This window comes from Vespa velutina, chromosome 14, assembly GCF_912470025.1.
Source record: "Vespa velutina chromosome 14, iVesVel2.1, whole genome shotgun sequence".
Classification (NCBI taxonomy): domain Eukaryota; kingdom Metazoa; phylum Arthropoda; class Insecta; order Hymenoptera; family Vespidae; genus Vespa; species Vespa velutina.
Window position 1 is genome coordinate 2,632,338 of NC_062201.1, and position 13,410 is coordinate 2,645,747.

The 13,410-nt window shown below is 26.8% G+C and overlaps 2 protein-coding genes across 3 annotated transcripts in view; one reads left to right on the forward strand and one right to left on the reverse strand.

The window, feature by feature from the left end:
• Positions 1-1,085, reverse strand: part of LOC124954140 (neurogenic protein big brain-like) — a 27,790-nt gene extending 26,705 nt beyond the window's left edge. Inside the window, exon 1 of the mRNA XM_047506598.1 lies at positions 1-1,085. This exon is cut by the window's left edge and continues 88 nt beyond it. Within this exon, the coding sequence (XP_047362554.1) occupies positions 1-222 (222 nt within the window). The 5' untranslated portion in view covers positions 223-1,085.
• A 5,754-nt stretch (positions 1,086-6,839) lies between these two features.
• LOC124954136 (cholinesterase) lies at positions 6,840-13,255 on the forward strand. Of its 2 annotated transcripts, none has more exons than XM_047506589.1 (13): positions 6,840-7,664; positions 7,855-8,144; positions 8,229-8,358; positions 8,433-8,586; positions 8,685-8,862; positions 8,940-9,346; positions 9,427-9,617; positions 9,719-9,905; positions 10,001-10,106; positions 10,188-10,383; positions 10,513-10,628; positions 11,172-11,551; positions 11,686-13,255. In XM_047506589.1, the coding sequence occupies exons 1-12, from the start codon at positions 7,380-7,382 to the stop codon at positions 11,545-11,547; spliced, it is 2,616 nt and encodes an 871-aa protein (XP_047362545.1). In that variant the 5' UTR covers positions 6,840-7,379; the 3' UTR covers positions 11,548-11,551; positions 11,686-13,255. The 2 variants fall into 2 exon arrangements, with proteins under 2 accessions (XP_047362545.1, XP_047362546.1); XM_047506590.1 differs by lacking the exon at positions 11,686-13,255 and adding an exon at positions 10,943-10,971 and having other exon boundaries at positions 11,172-11,353.
• The last annotated feature ends 155 nt before the right edge of the window (positions 13,256-13,410 follow it).

Here is a 13,410-nt window from a genome sequence, read left to right on the forward strand (position 1 = left end):
GACTGCAGTAGAAGAGGCTGCTCCGGATACAACCAAACCGAAGAGGAAAGTTGCAAGGCACTCAACCGCTACCGCCCTCCAAAGTTCCAAACTTCGCGCCTCGGTTAACATTGGTATCCTTCTTTCGGATAAATCAGGATTATTCTCTCTTATATTCGTAAGTCTCGTCAAAAGATTTACGATGTGGGCATCCACATCCCTTGGCAATGATTCCGTCGTCATATTTTACAAAAGATATTTCGTTATATCTTTTTACCAAAGTATCAAAAATTATCCTTTCGAAAATAATTCGTCTTCTTCACTTTATCGATTTATATTTCATATATCCATAGAAATAATCGATCATTAATATTCCTTTTTTTTAATTCATTTATCTCTTCGATAGGATAGCGTTCTTTAAAAGCTTATGAAAAAAAGATCGACACAGGTTTTTTTTTTTAATCTTCTTTAACTCTCATTCTCTTTAATTATCCATCTATCGATATATAGGATCGATCTCGTTTTAATGAATAAATAAATAAAAAAAAAAAAAAAAAGAGAAAGAAGAGAGAAAAACAATTTCGTTCACAATTATCGATATTATTTATGGCGCGAGTTTATTTCATAATTTTCTCTTTGTTTTTTCTTCTTATTCTTCTTCTTCTTCTTCTTCTTCTTCTTTTAATTATCACATTCCTCGAGACACAATGGTATTATCACCGATACGATACGTTCGCGAAAATCGTTCGTTTTACGCGTGTCTTCTCTTTGTTTGTTTACTTTTTTTTTTGCATATATATATATATATATGTATATATAGATGACGACACTCTTTCTTGAGAATAAACAAGGAAGAGGAAGAGGGAGAGAGAGTGAGAGTGAGAGAGAGAGAGAGAAGAGAGAGACGAAGGTGGCCGATGTTGCCACAACGGCAACGCGCTCTCGAGTGACAAGCAGATCGCGCTCCGAAGAACAAGTGGGCCCCGGAGTGCGCGAGCACCCCCACTGCATCACTCCCACCCTCTCACGTATGGTCGTATGATCACCGGTGCATCTGGTGGCTGCGGCTTGCATTCGGTATGTTCGTCGAGAAATTCGAATCTCTCTCTCTCTCTCTATGATAACCTTTTTTCTCTCTCCCTGTCTCTTTCTCTCTCTCTCTCTCTTTCTCTCTCTCTCTCTCTCTCTTTCTTTCTATCTCTCTGTTCCTTCCTTTCTTTCTTTTCTTTCTACTTTTATTAACATAACTTATGAATTTCTGTTAAATATTTTTGATCAGACAATTGTACAAATCTTGTACAATCTTTTTTGTTCTTTTTCTTTTTCTTCTTCTTTATTGTTTCTTTTTTAATATTCGTTAAAAAAAAAAATAAATATAGATCATCAATGTTCTTTTTTTTTTGGTTCCTGATAATTCCCTTTTTTTTTTTTCTTTTTCTTTTTTTTTCGTTTCTTCTTTTTTCTTTTTACCAATAATTTTTAATGATGATTATATAATGTTTATAAATCTTGACATAATCGCGTTACTATTTTTATGATACGCATTTGTAAGAGTGAATACAGATTTTTCTTTTCTTTTTTTTTGATAATAATCATATCGTATAATCATGTATAAAATTATTGTATGATATATGGGCCATAATTTTTTTTCTTTTCGTTTTTTTGTTTTTTTTTTTCATTTCATAAAGAATTTATTTAATACGTTAAATTAATGAAATATGATTTATTAAATTAACATCTTGTGTGGACTCGGCAGATCCTATTCCCACGGATTCAAAGAGTATTTTAATGTCCAAGTTCTCACAAAAAAGAAGGATGTACGCGCGATGGAATATGAACAAGGAATATAATGGTACCCATTTGGATCAACTTTGTGCCGAATGAGGATGAACTTCACTGTGATCATGTGTCTGCAACTTTTAAATTCGTAACCATAGACCTTCTTTCCCAGAAATCGTGTTGTTCCTGTAAACGTGTTTATAAAATAATGTACGAGTAAAGAACGAAAATGATCAATTGATTCGCATGTAAGAGGAAAGAAAGAAAAAAAAAGAAAAAAAAGAAAAAGGAAACTTTTCGAATCTTCCGAAACTTCTTTTTTTTCTTTTTTTTTTTTTCTTTTTATAATTTCAAAAACAAGTTCACTTGCAGGCATAATGAAAACATAAATTTTCAATTGCAACATCTCAAACGTTAATTTCTAACGTCAATGCTTTAAAAATTATTAAAAATTTTCGATTAAAATTACGAAAATAAATAAATTTTTTATTGACATTTTATATACGTAAAAAAGTCATTGAAAATAATGTTAATTTAATAAATCGTGTAAAAATTTTACAAAGATAAATTTCAATTAGCGAATAATTAAAAAGTCATTATAAACCCTTGGATTTTTTGGGATTTAGAATTTTCGAATTGTTTTGGTTGAAAATAGACGAGACGACAAAAAAGCAAGGTCGTTTACGAAAAATGAACCCCGTTGTTTCGAGCGTGACGATATCAAGTTGGATGATGAGAGAACGATAGTGCTCGTATACTCGTATAATTAAAGTTATTCGATCATTTTGGCATCGACTGTACCAACGTAGATATATACATCTCGTGCCGGGATGGCAATAAATTTTCCAATTACTGTAAATTGAACAACTTGGACTCTGTAAAAGAGTATTCATAGATATAAAAAATATTTCTTTTTACACGTGTAATTATATTCTAAACATTTTAATTATACAATGTTTCTAACATTCGTAATTTATCATTTAATATCTTAACGTTTTAAACAAATTTTAATTTAATTAATTTCACACTTATTATATTTCATTTTATTTCAAAAGAAAAAACAAACGAAAACAAAAAAAAAAGAAGAAGAAGAAAAAGAAAAAAGGCAAAGCAAAAAGAAATATCTAATTTAATTTACAATTGTAATTACGTGCATTTACGTGTATGCAAGTAATGATTATGTGTATGCACGAAATGATTCGAATAAAAGTAATTTTCAATAATAACTATTACGTTTCATTTTGTACGTTTGATACCATAATTTATATTTCTTTTTTCTTTTGCTTTTTTTTGTTCGTTTTGTTATTAAAATTCGCACAATGACGAATTATAATTCAATTCAATCTAATTTAATTTAATTTAATTTAATTTAATTTAATTTAATTTAATTTAATTTACTTCAATGTAGTTTAGTTTTTAGTTTAGTATAGTTTCGTAAAATTACTTTTCCCCGGAAGCCATATTATTCGAAAAACATTCTTAATTTTAAATATAACGATGATTTAACGAGAATTCAAAAGCGTATCACTTTATTTATGAGTCGTGAATAATATTCGCGAAAAATATATGTCAATGTTCATTTTATAAAACGATGTGTTCGATGTTCTCATATTTACTTAATAATTTTAACTTCAATTTTAACTCTCTCGTCGAAATATTTACGATCACGATTATATCTTACAACAAATAATGAATTTATCGTTACATTAATCGATCAATAAAAATAATATATAATATAAAATAATACATAACTGTATATTGTAATTCGTTTCTCTCTCGTACTCATATATTTATATCTTTCGTTCTACTTTAATTAAAAGAAATTTTTATGTAGGTTAATAAAAATTATTATCAAAAAGGAAAAGAAAAAATGGTCAATCGATGATATATCGTTTTTTTATGGTTATAAAAAAAGAAAAAAAAAAAACAAAAAAAGAAAAGAGAAAAAAAATGTTTCCATTAAAAAGCTAACCGATCAATGTTCTTTCGCATTTTTTTTTTTTTTTTTAGTTTTATTGACGTTTACTGAACGTTTAATTTGACTAAAATGATAGAAAGTTTATATTACAATTGATTAATAAATAATTTGCTACAAAAGTCAATGTCTTATTAAATTAAGTTAAATTAAATTAAATAAATTATATTACATGTCGTAACATGATTAAATTAAATAAAATTAAATTAAATGTAATATATATATATATATATATGTATAATTTTTTGTAAGAAATTAAAAAAAAAAAAAAAAGAAAGAACAGTGTGTATATAATATCAATTTTTTATACTTTTTGTTTTATGAAACGCAACCATTATGGTAAGTATAAAAAATATATCATATAAATTGTCAATAATTTTAATTATTAATTAACAAACATGTTGACCTATCAAGAGTATACACGTATTCGTACACGCATACAATTTACTCAATTATTAAAATATAAAATCACATTAAATGACATAATAATAAATATCGTTTATTGTACTTGATAATGTATTTGTAAATATACACCAATATTTTCACATGCATACAACTTATGTAATTATTAAAGTATAAAATTATATAAATCATTATTACATAATATCGTTTATTTTGTTGTATAATTAATTAATTTTAAATATTACCGATTCTCTTACACAATTCATTTAATTCAATTTAATTCAATTTAATTTAATTTAATGGAACATTGTCTTTCGAATTATATAATATTTAACGTTTGTCATATATCAATAAAAATTTTAATTCAATTATAAATACAGCTGATATAATAAAGCAGTCACGTTTGATTTGTTCGATCATCCGTATTTTTATTAATTAATGATAAATATTTTGTAAAAAAGAAAATGCTCTTGTCTTTTCCTGTCAATATCTTTTTCTCTCTTTTTTTTTTTCTTACCTTCATTCTACTTTTTAAGACAAATATTGTTTTTAATTAATGACAAATATTTTTGTAAAATAAATACTCAATATATATGAACATTTTGATTTAACATAAATAATTAAATATTAGAGTTCAGTCATTTATATTATTACTATTGTTAATTAATTATAAATATCGATTATATTAATTTAAAATAATTATTTAAATGTTTAGAAATATTAATCCAATAAATAGCAGAGTTACTTTCTCTATGGTATAATAGACGATCAACGATGTGTTAAGAAAACGTAATCTATATCGTATAATACTCGAATTACATGTTTGATATTTAAGATGACTGTACTGTTAATTATACACTCACACACTCACACCCCCTCTCTCTCTCTCTCTCTCTCTCTCACTTAATACTTTCAACATTATGATGAAGTTAAAATAAAAAGTGATTTCCTTTCTTTCAACTTGGAATTAAATTGAAGTTGGAAGCAAAAAGAAAAAAAAAAAAAGAAAACAAAAAGGAAAAGACACTCGAAGTATTTCGAAGAAGTCTAAACAAAAGGTATAATTACAAAAAAAGAACAAAAAAGAAAAAAGGAAAAAAGAACAAAAAAAGAAAAATATATAATATATAAGATCGATATTTTTCATCGATTTTTATTCGATCTTACTTCGATGAGATATCAAATGTAATGAAAATGTCATTGACTTGAATGAATTTTAAAGAAACGAAAAATATTTACACCTTTACACCTTTATTATTATCAGATGATTTATTATCGATATCTAATCAATTGGTATATATATATATATATATGTATATATATAATAGTGGGTTATTAGATGCGTTATGTTTGACGATCGTGCATCACGAAAGTCAGTGCATTCCATTAAATTATTATTAGTGTACAATTAGTAACTTCCTACGGACGTTCCAAAGTTACTATACATTAATACATATATGTATATATCATATACATACATGTAAAGAAAAGAAGGATCGTTCGTATATTATACATATATACATATATACATATATACATATATACATATATACATATATACATATATACATTATTCTCGATCGTATATAACGAGTCTCTCTCTCTCTCTCTCTCTCTTGTCTATGTGTGTATGTATATATGTGTGTGTGTGCTGTGGAATCTCTTTTGGCGAACGAATGAGCGTGGGTGATACTCTAATACTCGTTTTCTCGAGAATTCAGTGACGCTACGAACGTCGGACGCGTCATTTCTCATTCGTTCGACGCAGTACGAGTAGTTCCTCTTTTTTTTTTTTTCTTCTGCTTTCTTTTTCTTTTCTTTTCATTTCCTTTTTACTTTTTTTCTTTCCTTCCTTTCAATCCTTTTTCCGTCCCTTCTTTTACCCTCCTTGATTTAAAATATTTCAAATCAATAGAAAATTCAAAAAGTGATACTAATTATTATTTATCATCGATAAGAACATTTTTGCGTAATATATTCGATCCCGTTTATTGATAAATTTCAAGAGATTATTATATAAAGTTTGCTAACCTTACGAAAAAAAGAAAAAAGAAAAGAAAAAAAAAAATATATATATATATATATCTGTAAGTATATATAATACATAAACAAAAATATATATAAACAAAAAACATACACAAATATCAACATACATATATGCATATATATATATATATATAAATACATATATATATAAATATATATATATAAATTTCATCGTAATATATTCGATCTCTATTGTTGATAAATTTTAAAAGATTTTTATAAAGTTTGTTAACCTCACCAAAAAAAAATATATATATATATATATATATATATATATATATATATATATATTTGTAAATATACATGCATAAACAAAAAACATGTATATATATATATATATACATGTGTATATATATATAAATACATACATATAAATATGTATATAAAAAGCATATATATATATATATAAAAATTTCGTCGTAATATATTCGATCCCTATAGTTGATAAATTTCAAAACATTTTTATAAAGTTTGTTAACCTTACCAAAAATACATATATATATATATATATATATATTTGTAAATATACATGCATAAATAAAAAACATATACAAACATCTACATACATACATACATACATACATACATATGTACATATATATATATGTACATGAAATTTATTTAATAAAAAATTGTATTATACATATATTTCGAAAAGAGAAGAATTAACCCGAATGAAGATAAGAAGATAAAAAGATAACACCTTGATCGTTCGTCACTTATCGTACGTATCGTTCAATACGGAAAGAAGAACAAAAAGAAAAAAGAAGAAATAAGAAGAAAATTCTAGTTTCTCTATATGGAAAGATCTTACTTTCGCGGTTAATGCACATTACCTTTCCCTTTTTCATCTTCGACGAGAACGAGAGTTCTACTACGTCAAACGATCGTACGTGCGCGCGTGCACACGACTCGTTCTTTCTGTTTACGAAACAAACTTGTGAAGACACGATGTGACGTATGTAAAAGAGAAAGAGAGAAAGATAGAAAGAGAGAGAAAAAGAGGGAGAGTTACTTACTTCAGTTCATTGAGTGACGCGCGCGCGTCCACACGTAAACATTTACGTATGTGTTAGTAAATACGTAAAACATATACATATATACACGTACGTACGTACGTTTGGACAACGACCACACCTATAAGATTCAAGAGATAGAAAGATAGACAGGACGCTTTCGTTTGTACGCGTGCAGAAAGATGGCCGCGTCGTTTAACCGTCATCATTCATCGGCTACATACAACATTATTATATTCATCGTTTATATTTGTTTCTATCTTGATACGTGTCCTATAATTCTCAGCGAAGAAAGAATTTCTCAAGGTAGCAGATATTATAATCGTGATGGCGTTTATGTGCCACCGAATCCAGCCGGCTATCAGACCTATGTCTACAAAGATAGGAGATATGGATATCAACCTAGCTACCTTGATCCTATTTACAGGGGTCCAACTAGGGCTCCAGAGGATCGTTACCTTTATGGGGTGAGCTTTATTACGTTTATGAAAAAATGTTTTCTTTCTCTCTTTTTTTTTTTTTTTTTTTTTATATCACGTCTCCATTCCTTTTTTTTTTTTGGTGCATTTTCATCGCCTCTTGCTAAGGTCTAACGTGAATGAAACAGTGTAATACATCTTCGATTAATATATAGGGTAAAATGATGGTTTTTTTAAGGACATGACACCTAGTGTACCGTTACCTGGAATACTCGGTGGATGGCGACAGGATCTTCAAGGAAAGGAGAGACGGGATTCTACAAATTTAAAAACCGATGTTTTTGTTACAACCAGATATGGACAAGTTCAAGGGTTTAAAGTTAATTTATATGACGATCCGAATGCACAGCATAGACCTTGGAATGTACAAGTTGAAAGAATTACAAAAAATGTTAATGTATTTCTGGGAATACCTTATGCTATGCCACCTACGAAGGATGGTCGTTTCAAGCCACCAAAGCCACATAGGTTTGTCTATATATATGTATATATTATATTGTTTGTTTTATTTATTTCCAATATATTTTGATTATAATTTTTATTTCGTTTTAGAGGATGGCAACTCTTACAGGCTGTTGATTGGGGTCCAGCGTGTCCACAACCCAGCTCATATACTGGGGCTACAAAAGGAGTGCGCGATGTAGACGAAGATTGTTTGTACTTAAATATCTTTTCACCCAATGTAAGTTCATTGATATATAGATTTGATAGTTGTTAAAGAGTGTAATAAATAAGAATGAATAAACTTGATTACAGATTGATTCAGGTTTAGCACAGCCATATTCAGTGATGCTTTATATACATGGAGGTGAATTTACTCATGGCGCAAGTAATTTATTTCCGGCACATATATTGGCAGCATTTTATGACGTTGTAGTTGTATCTATAAATTATAGATTGGGAGCGCTTGGTAAATTTTTTGAGTAAAAAAAGTATCTATAAAAATCTCTAATATTATTTGTCTGTTTATTCATTCGTATATCATTTTTTTTTTGTTCATCGCTGTAGGATTTTTAAGTACAGGGGATGAAAATAGTCCAGGAAATTATGGTATTTTAGATCAAGCAATGGCATTACGATGGGTTTATGATAATATTGGTGATTTTAATGGTAATCCTGATGCGATAACATTGTTTGGGCCTGGAGCTGGTGGAGCAAGCGCAGGCTTATTAATGGTAGCACCTAGGTAATTTATATAATTATTAATTTTTTTTTTTATTTTATACAATTTTTTCTTTTTCTAATTGTTTTGTTTTATTATAGAACACGACAAATGGTTTCAAAAGTTATTGCACAATCGGGCTCGGCATTAGCCGATTGGGCAGTAATAATGGATAAATATAGAGCACAAAATACATCAAGAGTTTATGCAGAAATGCTTGGTTGTAGTATAGAGAGCAGTTGGAAATTAGTGCAATGCTTGAAAGATGGTCGTAATTTTTTTGAATTGGGAAACTCTGAATTTAAACCACACGTAGGAATGTTCCCATGGGCTCCCGTATTAGACGTTAATTTTACAGTACCACGTGATAATTTATACGAGGATTGGGCAGCTTCTGATTGGCGTTTCTTTGCAGAAACTCCTGAAGAAAGTATTAAAACTGGAAAATATAAACGAGATTTGGCATATATGGGAGGTGTTACCACTCAAGAAGCAGCATTTATTTTATGTAATATAAATTTTAATATCGATGATAATATATTGATTGTTACATAATTCAATCTATTAATTATGCTCATTTAATTTCAGATAACAATGAAACATTGGCTAGGAATGATTATACAATAGATAAAGAATTATTCGATCAAAAAGTTTGGGAATTAGTTTTACGTTACAATTATACACTTAATCCACAAGGTGTTTACGAAGCTATAAAATACATGTACACATATTGGCCAGATCCAATGAATGTTACACACATTCGTGATCAATATATAAATGTATCTATCCAATAATAATTATTAGTTTTTTAATTTTTTTTTCTTTTTTTTTTTTTTTTCTACACATGTGCATGTAATTAATAATTTTAATTATATTTCAGATGTTAACTGATTTTCATTATGTTGCACCATATGATAAAATAGCAAAATTATTAGTAGAGAAACATGTACCTACTTATCTGTACGTTTTAAATACGACTACTGAAGCCTTTAGACTGCCACACTGGAGACGAGTACCTCATGATACCGAATTACTTTGGTTGACTGGTGCACCTTTTATGGATGTTGGTACGTTTATAGATATTGGTACACATACACATATATATATACATAATCTTAGTTATTTTTATAATAGCATATTGAATCTAATCTTTCGAATGTAGAATTTTTCCCTGAAAAATGGAAATTAAGAAGAGACATGTGGACGGAAAATGATCGTAATATGAGTCGTTTCTTTATGAAGGCATATTCTAATTTTGCAAAATATGGGTATTTATCATTATTATTTATCATGCAAAATATGTAATGCATATATATATATATATTATTATTATCTTTATTATGTTTCAGACATCCTAGTCCTTCACAGATTTTGGGATTACATTTTGATGTTGCTAAATATGGTCAATTGCAATATTTAAATATTAACACAACATTCAACAGTTCAATTATGATAAATTATCGTCAAACCGAAAGTGCATTTTGGTCGATGTATTTACCAACGGTTATTGGTAGACTAGTCCCAACATATCCGCCTGTTACCGAGGTATTTATAATAATGATTTAATAATAATAAAAAAAAAATGTAAATGACATTGTTTATATATTTGTATTATGAATTATTATTATTTTTTCTTCTCTTTTTTTTTTTTTTTCTTTTTTTTTTCTATTGTAGTACTGGTGGGAGCCTAAACAACCTTTACAAATTGCATTCTGGTCAATGTCAACTGCCTGTTTATTATTGATGGTAGTTTCAGTAGTTTGCTGTATGCTTTGGCGTAATGCCAAAAGGTAAGAAAAGGTAAACAGAACCAAATCCATGTGACTACATTTAACTGGGTGAGATTAAATCCATAGTTTTGTAGTGTATAGGGACATTGGTTCTGGTATTTTCATTCTTTTTTATTTTTATTTATTTATTTATTTATTTATTTATTTATTTTTTTTTTTTATTTAATTACATTAACAGTTTATCATTAAATATAATAGAGTTTTGCACAATTTTATTAAATTATTGTATATATGTATATATATATATATTATAATTGGTGGTATATTTCACTATTAATTATATAATTCACATTTATTATAATATGTTTGCTTAGCAAAACATTAGCTGCCAGGATGTGCGCAGGTAATTCATAAAATATAGAATTGTGCATGATATCACAAATTTGATTTAATTTGTTTACACATTAATTTATAAGACATTAGTATTTCACGTTTGTAAATTATATCACGTTTATAAATAATATCATATATTTTGTAATAATAAGATTAAATTTTTGTGATATATTTAAAGTGACATTTATTATATTTTTTTTTTTTTTACAGACAATCTGATCACTACTATAGCGGAGACATCTTGATGATACGAGAGGATGAACATTCGTCGGAAGGAATCGAAAATTTAAATCGTGCTTCTAAAGAAAATATATACGAGTATCGTGATTTACCACCAAGAACTAGAGTACCACGACAGAATGAAGCGAGATTACAAGAACGTTTAGCGCAGAATAGAAAATTTAGTTCAACGCCATCGTTAAGAAGTAATTCAAACGTATCTTTAAAAGATATGAGATCAGAAGGTTTTGTTACGAGCTCTCCAAATGGTAAACCTAGGCTCAATAAAGCCGCCAGTCAATCTACACTGCCCAAGATTAAAAGTAAAACACAATTAGTACAAGGTGTACCACAAACAGCTGTTTAAGCAGGTTAGTTTATAAATACCAGTTTTAAACTTTTTTTTTTTTTATTTTTATTTATATATATTATATAAATCTGAATTAAAAATTCGGGACATTTTTGAAAAATAAAGATCTAAAGACTAATTAATAGAACATTTTAGAAATATTTTCTGAAAATATAATAATACATGATGTGCCATAAAAGAACCTTTGAGAAGCAGCTATTGAGAACTGATATAACGACAATGGCGGCTATATATAATAGTAGCTAAAAATACAACAATTTTTATAAAGGTTCTAACATCAATTTATGGTACTTAATAAAAATGATTAAAAATGTTATCGAATACAAGACATTCCTAGAGAATCAAAAGATTAATTTTAATCGCATTATTACCATTATATAATAAGGATAATATTTTATACAACCTTTTGCAGAAAAATATCTTTATTTTTACTGCAATTTATCCGTCCATTACATCTTAGAAATATATAGAAAAAAAATATATGTATATTCTGGTACAATGTATATATCAAAAGATACTTCGAAATAATTACATGGATTTAATAATATAAGTTCAATTATCGTACTATTTTGTAAAAAAAAAAAAAAAAAAGAAAAAAAAAGAAAAAGAAAAAGATTATTGAGTTTTCTAAAAGATATTATTTGCTGTAGCATATAATTAAATTTATAATGAAAATATTTTCTAATTCATAGTTGGAATAATATATCTCGTTAGGAAATCAAGAAGATTGTATATATCAAATTTTTGATAAACCTTTTTTCAAGCATATCAATCAAAGTTCAATACAATTTTATTTGATAATAATAAGATTGGTGCCTTATGATATGAAGATTTTTTTTTTCTTTTTTTTTTTTTTTCTTTTTTACTTCTATTAATCAAATGAGATTTTTATTTGTAATATATATATATATAAATGATTTCTTTTATATATATATATATATAGAGTAAGAGTCAGATATATTTATATATTCTGCATTATTGCAAATACGATCAAATACGATCAAATACGACGACTTTTATTCATCTTTTATTAGCTACATGTAATATTATTTCTGTGCTATGTTTTGATAATATATATATATATTATATATATATATTTTCATTTTATGGAAATAAGTATAAAAAAGATACATATGATAATATATGTACAATACTTTTGTATAGTATTTTTAAAGATATATTTGAAAAATGATTATACTATATTTAAAATAAGTTAATATTTTAATTATTTTAAGAATACGTAGTAAATTTACTACATGCACATTTTGACTCAAGGTACCTATCACAAATGCATTATTTATATGATAGTTTAACTTATATGTTTAACAAAAGAATATATATACATTTATATATATATATATTTTTTTTTTTATATTCCTCATAAATATGTCAGCTTCGATGTACAAGTGCAATGCATTTCTACGCATGAAAAATAGATTCCTAGATGATAGTCGTCTATTCAGATAATTTTCATAATTATTATTTATATTTTTAATTGAACAAATTATTTCATTATTACTGTAAACAATATTTTACCATTAGTGATCTCATTACTATTGACATTATATTATTGTAATATTGATAAGTATATTTTGCGTTGGACGATTTCTCATGTTGCTTGCGAACAGAAGTATTAATAAGACATATATTTATATAAACATGTTTTCAATTCTTTTTTTTTTTTTTTTTTTTTTTTTTCTACATTCAGACTCGTGATTTATATACAAAGACATAGAAAATATAAAACGTAATAAAAATGAGATACAAAGTAAATAATACATTAAAAGAGTGTTAAACAAATTGAATAATAAATTATATTTATAAGAATCAACGAGTTATTACTGAACCAAAATAAAAATG